Consider the following 20,283-nt stretch of genomic DNA (forward strand, 5'->3'; position numbering starts at 1 on the left):
TAGCTTCATTGAGTGCGTTGTGTCTGACATTGCATCTTTCAAATAAGCAGCCTCAGCTTGCAAATCCAAGTCTGCATACAGATACTATTACCTCCTGCTGCAGTGCTCTGCTATGAACAGTAGAGAGCACTGTTTGTTTTTTATTTTGTGACCATGAATACTGAGATTGAGACAGCTCCTCTGGGCCACTAATGCAGGAATCCCTAGAGCAGCTGCGGCAGAAACAGTTTTCATAGAAACCTCTCGGGCAGCCAAAAGAAGATCTTCTCAGATAAATGGAAAAGACTTTCATACAATCCAATCAGCTGGATTGGGTTTTGTTGTAAACTTTAAACAAACTAACTAACTGAAAATTGGTTATTAATAGTACTATAGCAGTTTGTATAATATTACAACAATATTAATTATAGGGTGGCACGGTGGCTTAGTCTGTAGTTTTAAATGTAACTGCATTAGATGTAATCATGAGTATATGACATTGTAAATGTGTACACATTGAGTACATTATACTAAATGATTCATTTGCATGTAAGTACTGTAATGATTAAGGCACAGGTGTCAAGCTCAGTTACTGGAGAGCTGCAGCTCTGCGCAGTTTAGTTCCAGCCCTAATTTGACACACCTGATCAAACTAATTAAGTACTTGAGGCTTGTTTGAAACTTACAGGTAATGCCGCAGTCACACTACACACTAGAGTTTGTGAGAAAAGGGGCGGGATTAAACAAGATGATTAGACATTTAAAAAAGCGCGGCTGCGTCCAAAATCGCATACTTCCATACTATATAGTACGCTAAAATCAGTATGCGAGTCGAGTAGTATGTCCGAATTCAAAGAATTCGAAAATCAGTATGCGAGAAGTACCCGGATGACTTACTACTTCCGAAGAGATTCTGGAGTGCGCATCCCATGCACGCTGCACTATCCCATAATGCCCCACGAGAGAGTTCATGGATGGAAGTGAAGAGACGCAACTGATGCAGGTAGGTCACGTGACCATGACAAAATGGCGGATGTAGTACGTCCAAATTCCATTTATACTTTTCACATTCACACTGTATAGAACATACTTTTCTAACGGCTGAGTAGAATTTTTAAATTGAAATGCAGTACCTACTGAGTAGTAGGCGGTTTCGGACGCAGCCCGCATGATTGGTCCATGTTTTAAATTCCTTTCCAGAGAGGTCATGATTTGATCCTCGATTGGTCTCACACAGTCCAGTGATGCAGTTTCGCAGGTCAGAGTTCACCAAGCGTGAACTTTGCAACGCAGCGAATTGCAAAACTTCGTACGTCGTACGAGCTTGCTTTTCCGGTTTGACACATTCGCGTGCATATGAATGGAAGTGTATGGGGAGAAAAGACCAGTGTGACCACAGATTAAGTGTGTTAAAGCAGGGTTTGAATTAACCTGCAGAAACTGAGTTTGACACCTGTGAATTAAGGCCACTTAATGACAAATATTGCTGCAACACTGAAAAAAAATTATTGAATTTACTTTTTTTTGATAACTGGTTGCAAACAATTTATATGGGCTCGATGTAAACAAACAAATTAAGCTTAGTAATGTTTAACATTATTTGTTTGTTTAAATTGTTTGTAACCCCTTACTTTTTGGTAAATCTAATGAGAATATTTTTTGTTGTGCACAGATTAACTATAAATCTGACATTTCCTTACATTTTTGACATAATCAGGCAAATTTTATGGTTCTATTTATGTATTTAGTTTCTGATGAGTGTGTCATGGGAATCTGCTAAATCAATGAAGTCAGACAAATCAACAAAGTTGATTTGCTCTACTGAAGGTTAGTGGAGCAAATCAAAATCTCTTTATTGCAATAATCCTTCAGGAAGACACCTGTTACACACACAGACAGAAAAAATATGTAAAAGACAGCGGTGAGTTTTGTATGCTCAAGTTTGTGCCAAACTTTAGGGAAGATACATCTCTATTTCAAGGCAAATGAGCCAGTATTTTAAATCATATCTAGGCCTGTAACAATGCGTGTGGCCTGGCCTTGACAGACACATCTTTTTTATTCATTCATTCATTCATTCATTCATTCATTCATTCATTCACTCATTTAGTCTTTCGTTTTCCTTCGACTTAATCCCTTATTTATCAGGGGTCGCCACAGAGGAATGAACCACCAACTTATCCAGCATATGTTTTACACAGCAGGTCCCTTTCCAGCCACAACCCAGTACTGGGAAACACCCACTTATAAATCCACACCCATACACTATGGCCAAATTTAGTTCATCTAATTCACCTATACCAAATGCTATAGGCGAAACTGGAGCACCCGGAGGAAACCCACACAAACAAGAGGAAAACATGCAAATTCCACACAGAAATGCCGACTAGTCCAACCTGGGACTCGAACCAGCGACCTTTTTCTCTGCTGTGAGGAAACAGTGTTACTTAGCCATTGTGTCGTCACATCCTTTTTGTCATTTTACAAAATAGCAATCACAGCACAAGTGATCAACATTTTTACACATTTTTATTTATTTATTTATTTTAATTTGAGTAATACAAGCATGCTCAACCTATAAACCCAATCACTTTGAATCATATTGCCTATTGCCAAACTGTAAATGTTTTAGTTTCATCTTCACAGTTAACAATTATAAACAGAATCTTAAATAAAATAATAATAATAAAAAAAAATGTACATAAACTTAACTCTGGGTTTCCCAATCTGGAATCTGAACCTAATGTTTTCTGCCCAGAATAATCACAAACGTGACTCCATCTGGAATCTGGAGATCTGGAGTTCACATTCATTAGATTAGAGAGTGAGTCAGAGCACTGGTGCAAAATGCTTTTCAGAGTGCTTTGTTATTACTGGCTAGTAGTGTAGATCTTGACATATTTTTGTACAAATGCACACAAAGAACAAGAGAAATACAGAAAGCCGGTTAATACACTATATTTAATTTATTAATCAAAACCTGATATATTAAATAAATATAAAACTATATTGAATTTATTCAACCATAAACAAATTAATTATATACATACAAGTTATATAACAGTTAACAGTGTACTGTATACTATTTGTATCATGTTTCATAACCCATAAAAATGGACTGGAAAAAAAATCCAATTAAAAATGTACCTTCATTTCTGTTTAATATTATTTGTTTTATTTTTCCAAGTAATAAATTTTAAGTTCAACACATAGTTAAAAATAAATGTTTTTCATTAAGAACTCAATACACATTTGTTTTGACCAATGTAAAATTTTAGGGTTACTCACACTGGCATGCATATTGAAAAAAACTTTATATGCTTTGTACTTTCATAGACTTAAAATAATATTGTTGATTTATTTAAGGCTAATAATGTATTTTTCATTGGCTCAGTTGATCAAGTTTAGATGTCAAACCATCACCCTATTTTTTTTTTTTTAATTGGATAGATGAACATTTTATGGTAATTGTTTTTGTTTTTTAGCTATATCTTCTTGTTTAGAACAAAACAGAGAACTTAAATTAATTGACTTTCTTCAACAAGACAAATATTCTTTGTACCAGGATAAATAAAATTGTTCTCAAGGAGATAGAATTATTTGTTCATTCATTTTCTTTTCGGCTTAGTCCCTTTATTTATCAGGGGTTGCCACAGTGTAATGAACCACCAACTTATCCAGCATGTTTTACACACCCTTCAAGCTGCAACCCAACACTGGGGAAACACCCATACACTCCTGCATTCATATGCTACAGTAAATTTAGTTTAGTCAATTCACTTACCACATGTCTTTGGACTGTGGGGGAAAGCGGAGCACCTGGAGGAAACACACGCAAATAAAGGGAGAACATGCAAACTCCACACAGAAATGCCAACTGACCCAGCCGGGGCTCAAACCAGCAACCTTCTTGCTGTGAGACGATTGTGCTACCCAATAGAAAATATTGTTTAAATTATTTGAATTTCACTGGGTCAAGTGATAATACTGATGTGAACCATTACCTTATTTTTTGTAATTGGACGAATGAAAGCTTTTTTCCAGTATATTTCAAAAGAGGATATTCTAGATTTAATAAACAACTAAAATATTTAAAATACTATTGTCATGGCCACAAAGGAAGACAATGGAGGTAAACTCTTTCAAGTATTTATTTAAGCGGAACAACAATAACTGATGGTGAAGCAGGTGAGTGGTGAAGAAAAGATCAATATGGTTAGTCCAGTTCTTCAAACGCACGCGCACACGCACACACAATAGGCACTTCCCTTAAGCAGGTTGTTTTGAATCCATTGAAGAGCATAGGCGATAACAGAAAAGCCGATGAGGAAAACCATCTTACATTGATTCCAGCCGGTGAGTAAATGGAGGAGGTGAGACCAGACTTTATGGTGAGTTTGTGATTGGGGTAGCAGGTGCGGTCTGTTAGTATTCAGTTGAAGGATCACTTGTGTGGTGACTGTGATTGGCTGAGGTGGTTGGGACTGTGGGAACGAGCCGGGGGTGTGACAACTATAGCAGACTATACCTATTAAATGTACATTGTTTTGACACTGCTTATCTCCCAATGATATGGCTGAGAATCACATTCGCTCATCACCCAATGACATTTTAAGGTGTATATTTTTGAGCATTGATCAGTAGTCAGGGTAAACATTTAATGTAATTCAATGAAGCAATGAAGTGATGACTGAAATATGGTAAAATGCGTTCTTTTAAACTAATCTGTATCTTAGTTGAAACATGTTAACATGATTTTTCCTGAAATTAATATTTGGTTATTCAAATGCTGGCTCTCTTACATTGTATGTTGACAGAGTTGCCTTGGAGTTTCAAAATAAATAAAAACATCTTGGAGTCATTTTGTGATGCCAGACTTTCATTTGAGCCTTTTGTGCTGAATATGTGTGTGTGCATGTGTGTGTCTGTGTGTCTGACAGACACCGTTTTTGATTTTGTGTGAGTGTAGCTGTGTAAACATGTGTGTCTGCATGTATGTGTGTGTGTGTTTATGGGTATCAAAACAACAAAAAACAAAACAAAAAAATTTACATCCATACTAAAAAGCCATTAAGTTGTTTTAAAAGCATCTCAATCACATAAATGCATACACATAAAGATTATTTAGATAAGATTAGTAAAGATTGGATCATGTTTGAATTCAGTGGCCTTAGATGTTTGCTTATATATATTTGTTTTTATCAACTGTCACCGTCCCAATAGCAGGACAATCTAACTATATGATAAACTACATATCATTGGAAAGGTCTAACTTTTCAAAACATAAATATGTTATGGTTGTTGTTGTTTTTCCAAAACAATCTCACAGCAATTCGTAACTTTTTAATTTAGTGGCAAATTCGTGTGAATTCGTACGATCTAATTCGTACAATTTAGTACAATTTGCTCATCCCCCAATGACGGTTGGGGTTAAGGGTGGGGTTAGGTTCCACGCCTCCTTTTTAAAATCGTACAATTTTGTACGACTAAACTCGTACGAAATTGTACAAATTAGCAACTAAACTGTCAAAACTTAAAATACTTACGTTTTCTCGTGAGATCAGGCTGTTTTTTTCTTTAGAAGAGGAATAGATGAAAATACATTTACTGTCACCCTTCTACCTGTGAGACCATTGGCAGTTACATATTTAAACTATATATTATAGTCCAAACATAAATCAGTCATGATAATCTAACCAGCAGGCGTAAAAATCTCATAAGATGTTAATATTGGGTTAGATTTGTTGTGATGTCAGATGACAAAAATTTAATGTCTAGTCAGCGAATAAGGACAATGTTACTATGATGTCCAGTAATGACATCAGATGTTGATATATTTATATATGTTGATGATATTTTGGTTGATTTTAGGTTGAGATGGAAGGTGACCAAAATCCAACTTCGAGCCAACATAATAAACTAATGTTATATTCACATCAAATACTGACTGTTATTCTTCAGTTATAGCAACCAAAATCCAATGTCTGATAGACGTCATATTGGTAACGTCCACACAACGTCAAGCTTCAAAACCATTAGACATTGATATTTGGTTTATTTTAGGTTGGACGTTTGACATTAACTTTAACCTAAAGTTGGGTTCTGACATCAACCTGATTTTCAAAAAATGCAACATCGCCACAACTTTGGAGTACAACGTCAATCTAATGTCATGTTGACGTCCTGTGCATGCTGGGAATATATAATTTAAAAGCTTAAAATTTCTAGTTTTCAAATGTGGTGACTGATTTTTGATTAATTATTCATTCATTTATTAATTTTCTTGTCAGCTTAGTCCCTTTATTAATCCGGGGTCGCCACAGCGGAATGAACCGCCAATTTATCCAGCAAGTTTTTACGCAGCAGATGCCCTTCCAGCCGCAACCCATCTCTGGGAAACAACCACACACACATTCACACACACACTCATACACTAGGGACAATTTAGCCTACCCAATTCACCTGTACCACATGTCTTTGGACTGTGGGGGAAACCAGAGCACCTGGAGGAAACCCATGCAAAGGCAGGGAGAACATGCAAACTCCTCACAGAAACGCCAACTGAGCCGAGGTTCGAACCAGCGACCCAGCGACCTTCTTGCTGTGAGGCAACAGCACTACCTGCGCCACTGCCTCGCCAATTTTTTTGACTTATTAATGAACAACAATTATTCATTCATGTGCGTCAAGGATGCTCATCAGAGTTGTAAAGCATTACTTCGCTACAGCAATCCACATGCAAAGTTTTTTTAGAGGCTAAGTTCAAATAAAATACCACCAAAGTACACACATTTCTAGAATGTGTTGCCTATTTTACAAATGTTGTCAAATGTATGAAAAAAAATATTATTAAATTTATTCATATTCCGCAAAACATACACACAAATAGGTCACCAATGGAAACTATATGTCATCTGGTGGCCATTTTTGATACTGCATTTAAACATAATCTTACTAAAAACTTGTTTCTTTAAATGTCAACTTCAAATTTGGCATATTATTTGATGAGATAATTAGCTTTGATTTTCTGCCAGATATTGATTAAACGGGTTTTGTTAAATTTTAATGTAATATATTAAACTATTTTTTATTGTTTTATTATTTTCATAAACCTTTTTCAATTTAGCATCAATTCGACAAGTCTATTCTTTAAAAGGAGACCATGCTTAAATCTAAAGCATTGAAGATTAACAAGCATTTCAATTGAACATATCTTCATTTCTATGTTCAAAAAATGGGGGCGAAGGTTAGGGAGTTAAATTAAATTAAATTAAGCAAATAAATCCAAGCCTATTTGGAATATGAGATGTTACACTAGCAGGATGGATGACACAATAAAAATCTTTCAGCACAAAACCCCCAGATGCAATTAATCTTCCAACGTCTGACAATATCTATTTCAAAATGCACCAGAATCATTGCAAAAGTTCATAATTTAAGCACAGGAATTCAACACAAGGGGGGCCACAGCCCATGGAATCAGCCACCACCCTTCAACATTATGTAATCACCCCCAAACTCATGACTCATCAGTCGCTGGACACACTGAGCAGCAGAATTTCGAAGGTCCGTTCTAACTAGAATCAACACACACTGCTCAGAACTGATCATCCAGCAGAGGACGCTTGAAGTGTTACAAACACGTCTGTCAACATATTAATCTATCTTTATAAAAGAAAATGAGTGACAGATATTGTCTATACAGTGTTGGTCAGTCACTCAGTTCTCCTTTAACCATTCAAATCTGTTTCTTGAGTGCGTTTGTGTGCCTAAAAGGGGCATGGACACTCTGTGCTTGGCAAAAGTTCAGGAAACAGTGAGTTGCTCCTACATCGAGTCTCTTAAAAAATGTACAAATTAAGAACTAGCAGAGGTACTATGCTCTCCAAAGATCTGGGACACCTGCCAAGTCACTCCCCAGGACAGATGAATGGAAACTGAAACACACTCTTTCAGTGAAAACAGGAGGTGGTTTGGTTTTTTTCTCTAGCAGGCTGCGTTTCTAGCACCGAGGTACTGGATGACAGTCCCATCACAGCAACAGAGCCACTCCCCTTTCCTGAGCCCAGCTTAGAGGGGAAACCCAGCCTTTAAAAGTTTCATTTCATTCAGAACAGAAATCTCTCACCAGACTCCTTGCTCCTCGGACATCTCCAACCTGAAAAGATGACGAGCTCGAAATCTTCTCAGACTACTCGTAATGTGGTGATCGCCTTTCTGGCTCTGTGGTCAATCATCTCGCTTATCATTATTGTGGTATGGGCCACTTCACCTGAGATGAAAGGAGCCAGTCAGTGTCGAGCAGAGATGCAAGACCTTAAGGAGAAGTATGAAGGGGCAAAAGTGGTGTGGACCAAAGACAGAAAAGCTCTGGAGGAGCTGGTGAGGCAGGGATGGAGGAACCAGACTGTCCTACAGAAGCAAATCGACCAGTCTAAGGAGCAAATACACGCTTTAAACCTTTCTTTGAATGTCAGCCTTGTAGAAAATGTGAGTTCATTTTCTTGTTTATCTTCTTTTGGTAAAATGTTGTTTTTTTAAATTACCTCTTTTGGTTTAAAAGATTAAGTTAACACTAAAAGTTACACGTTTGCCATTGTTTAGACACCCATTGTTTAGACACCCCATTTGTTCCAAACTTTGGAACATTATTTGCTCCACGAACCTCTGGAACATTGTTTTTTTCAGTTGAAAACAAAAGAAGATTTTTTTCTTTTTAAATTTGGAAACCTGCAACTAGTGACTTCCATAGTAGAAAAAAAAATCTTATCATTTGTGTTCAACAGAAGAAACTCAAACTTTAGAACAAGCAAAAGGTGAGAAAATGAGGACAGAATTACAATTTTGGACCAAATTTTTTACTGATTGTGGTGTTAATAATGACTGAATGATATGTTGTACACTCTTCTATCTTACTGGCTTAATTCCACAGAAAACAAAGAGAAAAACAAAATATTTCTTTATAGGAACCAAATAATTCTTTGGAAAACATCTAAAAATACCATCTTCAATAGCATTGTTGGGAACACACACGTTTTATACAAACATTTTGTTTTAAAAGGGTACAATAAAAACATGTCTTTAAGATTTTTTTTGAGCATTTTATGAAACCCAGATATGAAACTGGTTTTGTTTTACATAATGAGGCCCAACGGGAAGTGAACAGGTCATGTTAAGTTAAATTGGGACAGTTATGCAAATATATGCCAAATCAAATGATCCGAACATTAAACTGAACTCTTACCCACTGAGGGGACAGGATATCAATCTCAGCTCTTCCTGGAAAAACATTCCTGATAATGGTTACATTGTTCCTGAGGTTATTATTCTTCTGTCAAAACATTTGGCTGTTATTTTGCATTAAAAAGATGCTCTGTCTTTGATTTTTGTGGCCGAATTTTGTCAAATGCCTTTTTTGACCTGTGGAGGTGGTGGCATTCACTCATACACCCGTGAGATCTCACAGCCACACCTTAATGTCTTACAGCGAACATCCACTGTCAAACCTCACCCTGCTTATAACCTTGTGTTTAATTAACCTTCCTGTTATTTAATTAACCTCTCCACAGGCCATCCTGAATGACAACATCACCACTTTGGAGAACAAAATTGAAGAATACAAGTTCATCGAGGGAAACCTCACTGAAGAAATCAATCTGCAGAAAGGTAGGAAAATTCAAGTCAGAGTTTTTCCTTTCGTCAGAGCAGCCATGAAAGGAGTTCTCTCTCTCTCTCTCTCTCTCTCCCTGTCTCTCTCCCTCTCCCTGACGATATTCTTAGATGCATTTTCCCATGTAACCATAGAAACCTGGAAGCGACAACAAATAGGAAAGACTTGTTTGTAACATGGAATTCTCTGCAGTGGTTGTTATAATAACATGGAGAGCACTAACTGGTGGTATCCTTCCCAAAAAAATCTATTTTTGTTCAGATTATTTTATCTGTATAGCAACTAATGCATAGAATTATTCAATGAAATCCTTAAGTTTAAAAAAATTTAAAATACATCGATGTTCAATGCTTTTATGTCAATATATGTTATATGTTTTTGAATGAAGTTACCAAAACTGCTTTATTAGAATAAAAGGTAACACTTTATAATAACTACACACTATAAATCATTTATTAAGCATTAGCAAATAGTTAATTCATTATCTGTTAAGCGTTAACTCTACATTAATAAACGTTAGTAAGCACTTTATAACTACAGCTACAAATGCTCTATTCTTGACTTATAAGCACCTATATAATGTTTAATAATTGTATTTTCATACTCTGTTAATAATTTTTTTTTTCATTACTAAATTAAGTATCGAATTATTTACAAACCGTTTGTATTTAAGAGTAGTTGAGGGTTTTCAGGACCATTCAGAATGAGTTAGTAAATGATTACTAAACTATTGAAATAAACATTTATATTATTCAGGCATATATTAATAGTTAACTAATATGTTAGTAAATGCTTTATTAACTCAACTTCATGCAGTTTTGTGACCTAATCTAAAGTCATGCTTTATAAATGCCTTATAGATGACTATTAAAGGCTCAGTATCAAATGAACGATAATCTGTGCAATCTTTCTAAAAAGTAAAACTACTGTAAAGTTTAAACATTGCAAAATAACAGGAGTGTCAAAATATGACATCCAACTGGATAAAACAACAACAATATAATAATTTAACATTGTAATAAGATGTAATGTTTAAACTGTACAGTGATTCTATTTTAGATAAGGTTGCAAAGATTTATTTTTCATTTGAAGTACAGTTTCATTTGTGTATCTTTAAATGAAGATAAATTAATAATGTTTTTTTTCCTGTTTAGAAATTAGCCTTTATTTGTCATTTATAAGGGATTTATAAAGCATGAGAAGTTCTCACTTTAGATTAGGTCACAAAACTGCATGAAGTTGAGTTAATAAAGCATTTATTAACATATATAGTAACCATTAATATATGCTTGAATAATAAGACATATAAATGTTGATTTCAATAGTTTATTAATCATTTACTAACTCATTCTGAATGATCCTAAAAACCCTTAACTACTCTTAAATACAAACAGTTTGTAAATAATTCGATACTTAATTTAGTATTGAAAAATAAATCATTAACTAAGTATGAAAATACAATCATTAAACACATTATATAGGTGCTTATAAGTCAAGAATAGAGCATTTGTAGCTGTAGTTATAAACTGCTTACTAACACGTATTAATGTAGAGTTAATGCTTAACAGATAATGAGTTCACTATTTGCTAATGCTTAATAAATGATTTATAGTGTGTAATTATGTTGTGTTCTTTTTTATATTCTAAAATTGTATTTATTCCTCAAGTTTTCAATGTCATGTGATCCTTCGTACAACATTTTAATATGTTGATTTGCTGCTAAAAGTATTATCAAGGCTAAAAAGAGTTTTTGCTTCTATATTTTCTTTTCTGAACACTGTAGAGGCTCTTGATATGTAAGTTCTTAATTTGAAACTGATCTGTTGGGTGGTTTTTAACTGGTCAGCTCGATCTAGGAGGGAACCCATATTAAACTACAGTCTCCACAACCAATCTGACTGGGTTAGTAGGCGAATTATCAACATGACTCGACTTGATCCATGTAAATCAGCTTGAACCAGCTCTGAATCCATCTTAATCTAAAACTCAATTAGTCAGGGCTGAGACCATCTTACTGGTTAGAAAAAATCTGGGAATCTAGTCAAAACCAGCTTAACCCAATTAACACCTAAGGTTATGACTTTATGTCAGGAGGAAAGTTAGAAAAGTGACTCATTTGTGCGAAATGGTATGTTTTTAAAAAAGAGGCATGTTTCCAAACCCCTATTAACTCCAATCATTATTGAAAATGTAAATATGTGATGCTAAATACCATTATACCAAGTATATGAGCAATATCACACTCGTTCAAGTGAGATATGACTGTATATAGGCACTAGTGGGAGGCGTGCATTGACTTGAGGCCACAGGCCGAGTGCCTCAGTGTCCCACCAGTGCCGATATTCAGCCATATCGCGCTGCTATGAGTGTGACATTTTATTTATACCATAGTTTGATGGCATAATCATGTATATAAATAGTAAATCAAGCACGGAGAGTTACAAAAATGCTTTTCTATGAGGAACAACTTTCCTCAGCCATTCATTCACATCTGCAACTGATCATCAGAACAGCAGAAACCACTGCTTAGAAACACAACGTCACTTTAGAGCTAGTATTTGAATGATACGGTAGCGTGATATTTAAAGTGACAACAAAACAGATGACTTTGCTTACATTTTATGATTGTAAGCCTGAACGGCATGAAATGCCATCAGTCTACAGAAATTTCAGTATTTCTCTGTTGTAATCAGAAGATCACAATAATTAACCCAGAAAACGCTAAAGCAAAGCAAACACTAGCAGATTATTATGGTATAAATACAGCCCTTACAAAATACAAAAGAGAGAGATCGACTCAAAATGTCACTTACCTGTTTTATAATGATATGGTCAGCTGTAGTTTGAAATACGAAAAGAAAAAGCTGAGTTTTTCTCCTTTAATGACTTATTATGCAGTCTATATGCTGACAGGCTGATGGCCACCGACTAGTTGAATCTCCGAAATTATAAATATTTAAAATAGGCTATATCCTTATAAATAAACTGCATAGTTGCAATCTAAGCAATTACTGTCTCACCTAAAAAGCTTCAAAAGTACATTATGTTGTCCAGCAGCTGCAATATTTTTCTAACTGTGGTGAGTCTGTTGATGATCTGCTGTCACTCTATGTGGGCGGAGTAATACACAAGGGTGAAGATGCTGTACGAGTGCTGTTATTGCACGACAATCAGCCAATCAAATTCAACAACCAGACAAAACTGCTGTATAAATAAATATGTATATACTAAAATGCAAAAATGAGATCATACTTTTACCCTGCAAATAAGCTAAATCGATTAAAATTGATTTAAATTTGCTGTGAGATTGTGTTAGTTATGTCGTTTGTCTCTAAGGTAACTCTCCTGTTTATCCAAATTTTTATTAAACATTTCAAACCCAGAATATTGTTTAATTTGTGGAGGATTTCCTGGTTTACAAAACAACTGCAGGAAATGGCTCCTGAATGTATGAGATATGAAAATAAAAGGCAATACAAGAGAGAAACAGACAATAGCCAACAATGGATAAAATCTCCTCGTTCAACCCATTCAATCACTCAGTTATGTGGAAAAAGTTATTGGGCTTGGGAAAAACCTTTTCACAAAACAGGATAGGTGTGATGTCTAGAAAAACATTTCACACCAAGACCATATTTTAAGTGTCCAATCTGAGACAAAGCAGCAAGTGAACAACACTAGCCAGCTACCAGCTACAACCCAAAATAGTGCTCTGACATCACCAAGGCCCCTTTAAGAAACAAACTGATAAGTTACACCGTGCCTAGACATTGCCTTATAAGCCAATGGGCTGATTTTTTCTCAAAGAATGTTTGGTGCATTGTTAAGAGTGTTTAAAGTTAAGTACATAGTATACTTCTAGATCGTTGCTTAGAAAAAAAAAAGATTTGAGCACAACATATTATACATTGAAATGTCTAAGGGTAGTTTTTCCATTATCATTTCAGACCTGATTGACTCCCTGGAGCACAATTTGACTCTGAAGGCCCAGGAGTTGGCATCTTGCGAGGCTTTACAGCTCGCTTCTAAACAGCTCCAAACTGCTGCAGAGAAACAGAAGCTGGCCTGTGAGACCACCAAGCAATATTTACAGAAGCAACTGTAAGTCATGCAGCATCCTTTCCTCCACTGCCAATACAAAGGTTCATCAATTTAGAAGGCATTCTTGTGTTAGAAAATCATTCATTAAATCCCTGCATCACAACATTTAGTGTAAATCTGTAAAGCTGCAGTATATCTGAATAATTTCAGCAACGCAATTTCTGTTATTTCAGGAACAAGTGCAAAAATGTGGAGCAACATGATGATGAACTTCCTGAATATCATGTTCAACCTAATGACAGCGGAGCCCAGGACATCACCAAAAGTAGCATGACACTGGCTGTGATTGTTTGCCTCGGTCTGCTTTTGACTCCATGTAAGCTTAATTTAATTTAATGCCATAGATGTCAATAATACAATGTTTTATTGTTCTCTGATATCTACACAATTTTTTTTTCGTAAATTAATAGTTTTTCATGTTTTGTGATACATATTTTTATTTCCACCCATTTATTTATGCTTTTGAATAGCATTATGGGACCTTGATTTTTTTTCCCAACGAATTAACCTTAAAAAGTTCTAAAAAAAAAAAAAGTTAATTTAAAAAACTTTTAATAGTTAGGCTGGCTTGTGTAGCAAGCCAGACTACTGTTATCCTATTAAACTTAATATTATTATTATATTTTCTTCTTCTGAGACTAAAAATTAAACTCTATCTCGTCCTAGGCCTTTGAAGCTATGACCATCAAACTCGGGTCAGACCTCCGAACTATTCTGACTCGAGTTGCTATATCCTTTCCGACTGATCCGACTTTCGGTTTTCCGAAAAACGTCCCGGGACCGTCGGAAAAATCCCATAGACGTAACATTGGATCAAACTTTGCGACCTCATAACTCCGCGTCAGAATGTCACACAGACTTCTAACTAGGCTCATTTAACTCAGACCATCAATCTGCCAATGACTGATCACCTTTAAACTTTCTGGCCACGCCCTAGCAACCACTTTTGGACCCTAGAAACCGTCCCATAGACTTCCATTGCAAAAGACTCTCATTGACTTTACATTGGATCAAACTTTGTGAGCTCATAACGCTGCATCAAACTGTCCTACAGACTAATGGCTGAGCTCATTTAACTCAGTCTAGCCAGCAGCCAATCACTGATGGCCTTTTAACTTTCTAGCCACACCCTAACAACCAGATACTGCACCCTAGCAACTGTCCCATAGACTGCCATTAAAGAGGTTCAGACTGATATTGTCATGCTGCAGTGTGATAGAGACATGGGGATTGTTTTTAACTGTTCATACTGGCAAGAAGCTTGTATACATCATCAGTCTTAGCTGTCAATCAACTCCATAGCAACAAAACAGACTAACCTAGCAACGATATGACACCAGCTATATCTCAGCATCAGAACATCGTAGAGAGGCGGGGGTTGGCTTGTTTGACTCATGCTCATACACCATCTATCTATCTATCTATCTATCTATCTATCTATCTATCTATCTATCTATCTATCTATCTATCTATCTATCTATCTATCTATCTATCTATCTATCTATCTATCTACATCTTTCTATCTATCTATCTATCTATCTATATCTATCTATCTATCTATCTATCTATCTATCTATCTATCTATCTATCTATCTATCTACATCTTTCTATCTATCTATCTATCTATCTATCTATCTATCTATCTATCTATCTATCTATCTATTTATCTGTCTGTCTGTCTGTCTGTCTGTCTGTATCCATCTATCTATCTATCTATCTATCTATCTATCTATCTATCTATCTATCTATCTATCTATCTATCTATCTATCTATCTATCTATCTATCTATCTATCTATCTATCTACCTCTATCTATCTATCTATCTATCTATCTATCTATCTATCTATCTATCTATCATGCTAACAATATGCTAATTCATGCTAGAAACATGCTAGTTACATGCTAATTCATGCTAGAATCATGCTAGTCACATGCTAATTCATGCTAGAATCATGCTAGTCACATGCTAATTTATACTAGAATCATGCTAACAACATGCTAATTCATGCTAGTATCATGCTATTCACATGCTAATTCATGCTAGAATCATGCTAGTAACATTCAAATTGATGTTAGAATCATGCTAACAACATGCTAATTCATGCTAGAATCATGCTAGTAACATGCTAATTCATGCTAGAATAATGCTAGTAACATGCTAATTTATGCTAGAATCATGCTAGTAACATGCTAATTCATGCTAAAATCATACTAGTAACATGCTAATTCATGCTAGAATCATGCTAACAACATGCTAATTCATGCTAGAATCATGCTAGTAGCATGCTAAATCATGCTAGAATCATGCTAACAACATGCTAATTTATGCTAGAATCATGCTAGTAACATGCTAATTCATGCTAAAATCATGCTAGTAACATGCTAATTCATGCTAGAATCATGCTAACAACATGCTAATTCATGCTAGAATCATGCTAGTAACATGCTAATTCATGCTAGAATCATGCTAACAACATGCTAATTCATGCAAGAATCATGCTAGTAACATGCTAATTCATGCTAGAATAATGCTAGTTACATGCTAATTTATGCTAGAATCATGCTAGTAACATGCTAATTCATGCTAGAATCATGCTAACAACATGTTAATTCATGCTAGAATCATGCTAGTAGCATGCTAATTCATGCTAGAATCATGCTAACAACATGCTAATTTATGCTAGAATCATGCTAGTAACATGCTAATTCATGCTAGAATCATGCTAGTAACATGCTAATTCATGCTAGAATCATGCTAACAACATGCTAATTCATGCTAGAATCATGCTAGTAACATGCTAATTCATGCTAGAATAATGCTAGTAACATGCTAATTTATGCTAGAATCATGCTAGTAACATGCTAATTCATGCTAAAATCATACTAGTAACATGCTAATTCATGCTAGAATCATGCTAACAACATGCTAATTCATGCTAGAATCATGCTAGTAGCATGCTAAATCATGCTAGAATCATGCTAACAACATGCTAATTTATGCTAGAATCATGCTAGTAACATGCTAATTCATGCTAAAATCATGCTAGTAACATGCTAATTCATGCTAGAATCATGCTAACAACATGCTAATTCATGCTAGAATCATGCTAGTAACATGCTAATTCATGCTAGAATCATGCTAACAACATGCTAATTCATGCAAGAATCATGCTAGTAACATGCTAATTCATGCTAGAATAATGCTAGTTACATGCTAATTTATGCTAGAATCATGCTAGTAACATGCTAATTCATGCTAGAATCATGCTAACAACATGTTAATTCATGCTAGAATCATGCTAGTAGCATGCTAATTCATGCTAGAATCATGCTAACAACATGCTAATTTATGCTAGAATCATGCTAGTAACATGCTAATTCATGCTAGAATCATGCTAGTAACATGCTAATTCATGCTAGAATCATGCTAACAACATGCTAATTCATGCTAGAATCATGCTAGTAACATGCTAATTCATGCTAGAATAATGCTAGTAACATGCTAATTTATGCTAGAATCATGCTAGTAACATGCTAATTCATGCTAAAATCATGCTAGTAACATGCTAATTCATGCTAGAATCATTCTTACAACTTGCTAATTCATGCTAGAATCATGCTAACAAGATGCTAATTCATGCTAGAATCATGCTAGTAGCATGCTAATTCATGCTAGAATCATGCTAACAACATGCTAATTTATGCTAGAATCATGCTAGTAACATGCTAATTCATGCTAAAATCATGCTAGTAACATGCTAATTCATGCTAGAATCATGCTAACAACATGCCAATTCATGCTAGAATCATGCTAGTAACATGCTAATTAATGCTAGAATCGTGCTAACAACATGCTAATTCATGCTAGAATCATGCTAACAACATGCTAATTCATGCTAGAATCATGCTAATTCATGCTAAAATCATGCTAGTAATATGCTAATTTACGCTAAAATCATGCTAGTAACATGCTAATTCATGCTAGAATCATGTTAAAAACATGCTAATTCATGCTAGAATCATGCTAATAACATGCTAATCTATCTATCTATCTATCTATCTATCTATCTATCTATCTATCTATCTATCTATCTATCTATCTATCTATCTATCTATCTATCTATCTATCTATCTATCTTTTCATAGTTTTAAAAACTGTTTAAACTAAATAAACTATTACCGTCAGGCTTTCACAAGCCAGCCTCAAAGTTTGTTCTCAAACTTTAAGAATCTAGTTAGGCTGGCTTGTGTAGCAAGCCAGACTACTGTTATCCTATTAAACTTATTATTAGGCTGGCTTGTGTAGCAAGCCAGACTACTGTTATCCTATTAAACTTATTATTATTATTTTTATTTTTCTATATTATTCTTCTTCTGAGACTAAAAATTAAACTCTATCTCCTCCTAGGCCATTCAAGCTATGACCATCAAACTTGGGTCAGACCTCCGAACTATTCTGACTCGAGTTGCTATATCCTTTCCGACTGATCCGACTTTCGGTTTCCCGAAAAACGTCCCGGGACCGTCGGAAAAATCCCATAGACGTAACATTGGATCAAACTTTGTGACCTCATAACTCCGTATCAGAATGTCACACAGACTTCTAACTGGGCTCATTTAACTCAGACTATCAAACTGCCAATGACTGATCACCTTTAAACTTTCTGGCCACGCCCTAGCAACCACTTTTGGACCCTAGAAACCGTCCCATAGACTTCCATTGCAAAAGACTCTCATTGACTTTACATGGGATCAAACTTTGTGAGCTCATAACTCTGCATCAGACTGTCCTACAGACTAATGACTGAGCTCATTTAACTCAGTCTAGCCAGCAGCCAATCACTGATGGCCTTTTAACTTTCTAGCCACACCCTAACAACCAGATACTGCACCCTAGCAACTGTCCCATAGACTGCAATTAAAGAGGTTCAGACTGATATTGTCATGCTGCAGTGTGATAGAGACATGGGGGTTGTTTTTAACTGTTCATACTGTCAAGAAGCTTTGATACATCATCAGTCTAAGCTGTCAATCAACTCCATAGCAACAAAACAGAGTAACCTAGCAACGATATGGCACCAGCTATATCTCAGCATCAGAACATCGTAGAGAGGCGGGGGTTGGCTTGTTTGACTCATGCTCGCACTCCATCTATCTATCTATCTATCTATCTATCTATCTATCTATCTATCTATCTATCTATCTATCTATCTATCTATCTATCTATCTCTAACTATCTATCTATCTATCTATCTATCTATCTATCTATCTATCTATCTATCTATCTATCTATCTATCTATCTCTAACTATCTAACTATCTATCTATCTATCTATCTATCTATCTCTATCTATCTATCTATCTATCTATCTATCTATCTATCTATCTATCTATCTATCTATCTCTAACTATCTAACTATCTATCTATCTATCTATCTATCTATATCTATCTATCTATCTATCTATCTATCTATCTATCTATCTATCTATCTATCTATCTATCTATCTATCTATCTATCTATCTATCTATCTATCTATCTATCTATCTATCTATCCATCATGCTAACAACATGCTAATTCATGCTAGAATCATGCTAGCTACATGCTAATTCATGCTAGAATCATGCTAGTCACATGCTAATTCATGCTAGAATCATGCTAGTTACATGCTAATTCATGCCAGAATCATGCTAGTCACGTGCTAATTCATGCTAGAATCATGCCAGTCACATGCTAATTCATACTAGAATCATGCTAACAACATGATAATTCATGCTAGAATCATGCTAGTAACATGCTAATTCATGCTAGAATCATGCTAACAACATGCTAATTCATGCTAGAATCGTGCTAATTCATGCTAAATCATGCTAGTAACATGCTAATTCATGTTAAAATCATGCTAGGTACATGCTAATTCATGCTAGAATCATGCTAGTAACATGCTAATTCATTGTAGAATCGTGCTAGTTACATGCTAATTCATGCCAGAATCATGCTAGTCACGTGCTAATTCATGCTAGAATCATGCCAGTCACATGCTAATTCATACTAGAATCATGCTAACAACATGATAATTCATGCTAGAATCATGCTAGTAACATGCTAATTCATGCTAGAATCATGCTAACAACATGCTAATTCATGCTAGAATCGTGCTAATTCATGCTAGAATCGTGCTAGTAACATGCTAATTCATACTAGAATCATGCTAGTAACATGCTAATTCATGCTAGAATTATGCTAAGAACATGCTAATTCATTGTAGAATCATGCTAGTAACATGCTAATTCATGCTAGAATCGTGCTAACAACATGCTAAATCATGCTAGAATCATGCTAACAACATGCTAAATCATGTTAGAATCATGCTAACAACATGCTAATTAATGCTAGAATCATGCTAACAACATGCTAATTTATGCTAGAATCATGCTAACATTATGCTAATTTATGCTAGAATCATGCTAACAACTATCTATCTATCTATCTATCTATCTATCTATCTATCTATCTATCTATCTATCTATCTAT

General features: G+C 35.2%; 1 protein-coding gene and 1 long non-coding RNA gene across 3 annotated transcripts in view; one reads left to right on the plus strand and one right to left on the minus strand.

The window, feature by feature from the left end:
• Window positions 1–20,283, minus strand: part of LOC147834759 (uncharacterized) — a 436,363-nt gene that overhangs the window by 100,251 nt on the left and 315,829 nt on the right. The gene's annotated exons all lie outside the window — the stretch shown is intronic.
• si:ch211-1a19.3 overlaps window positions 8,096–20,283 on the plus strand; it is a 29,046-nt gene continuing 16,858 nt past the window's right edge. Inside the window, exons 1-4 of one of the 2 annotated variants that reach the window (XR_015502439.1) lie at window positions 8,096–8,469; window positions 9,549–9,645; window positions 13,597–13,750; window positions 13,924–14,307. Coding sequence is in view for 1 of the 2 variants with exons in the window: in XM_087273511.1 (XP_087129637.1) it covers window positions 8,146–8,469; window positions 9,549–9,645; window positions 13,597–13,750; window positions 13,924–14,066 (718 nt within the window). In the remaining variant the exon portion in view is untranslated. The remainder of the gene's footprint in view (window positions 8,470–9,548; window positions 9,646–13,596; window positions 13,751–13,923; window positions 14,308–20,283) is intronic. The other variant, XM_087273511.1, reaches the window with a different exon arrangement.

The sequence above is a fragment of the Danio rerio genome, chromosome 11 (assembly GCF_052040795.2).
Source record: "Danio rerio strain M-AB ecotype USA chromosome 11, GRCz13ab, whole genome shotgun sequence".
NCBI lineage: Eukaryota > Metazoa > Chordata > Actinopteri > Cypriniformes > Danionidae > Danio > Danio rerio.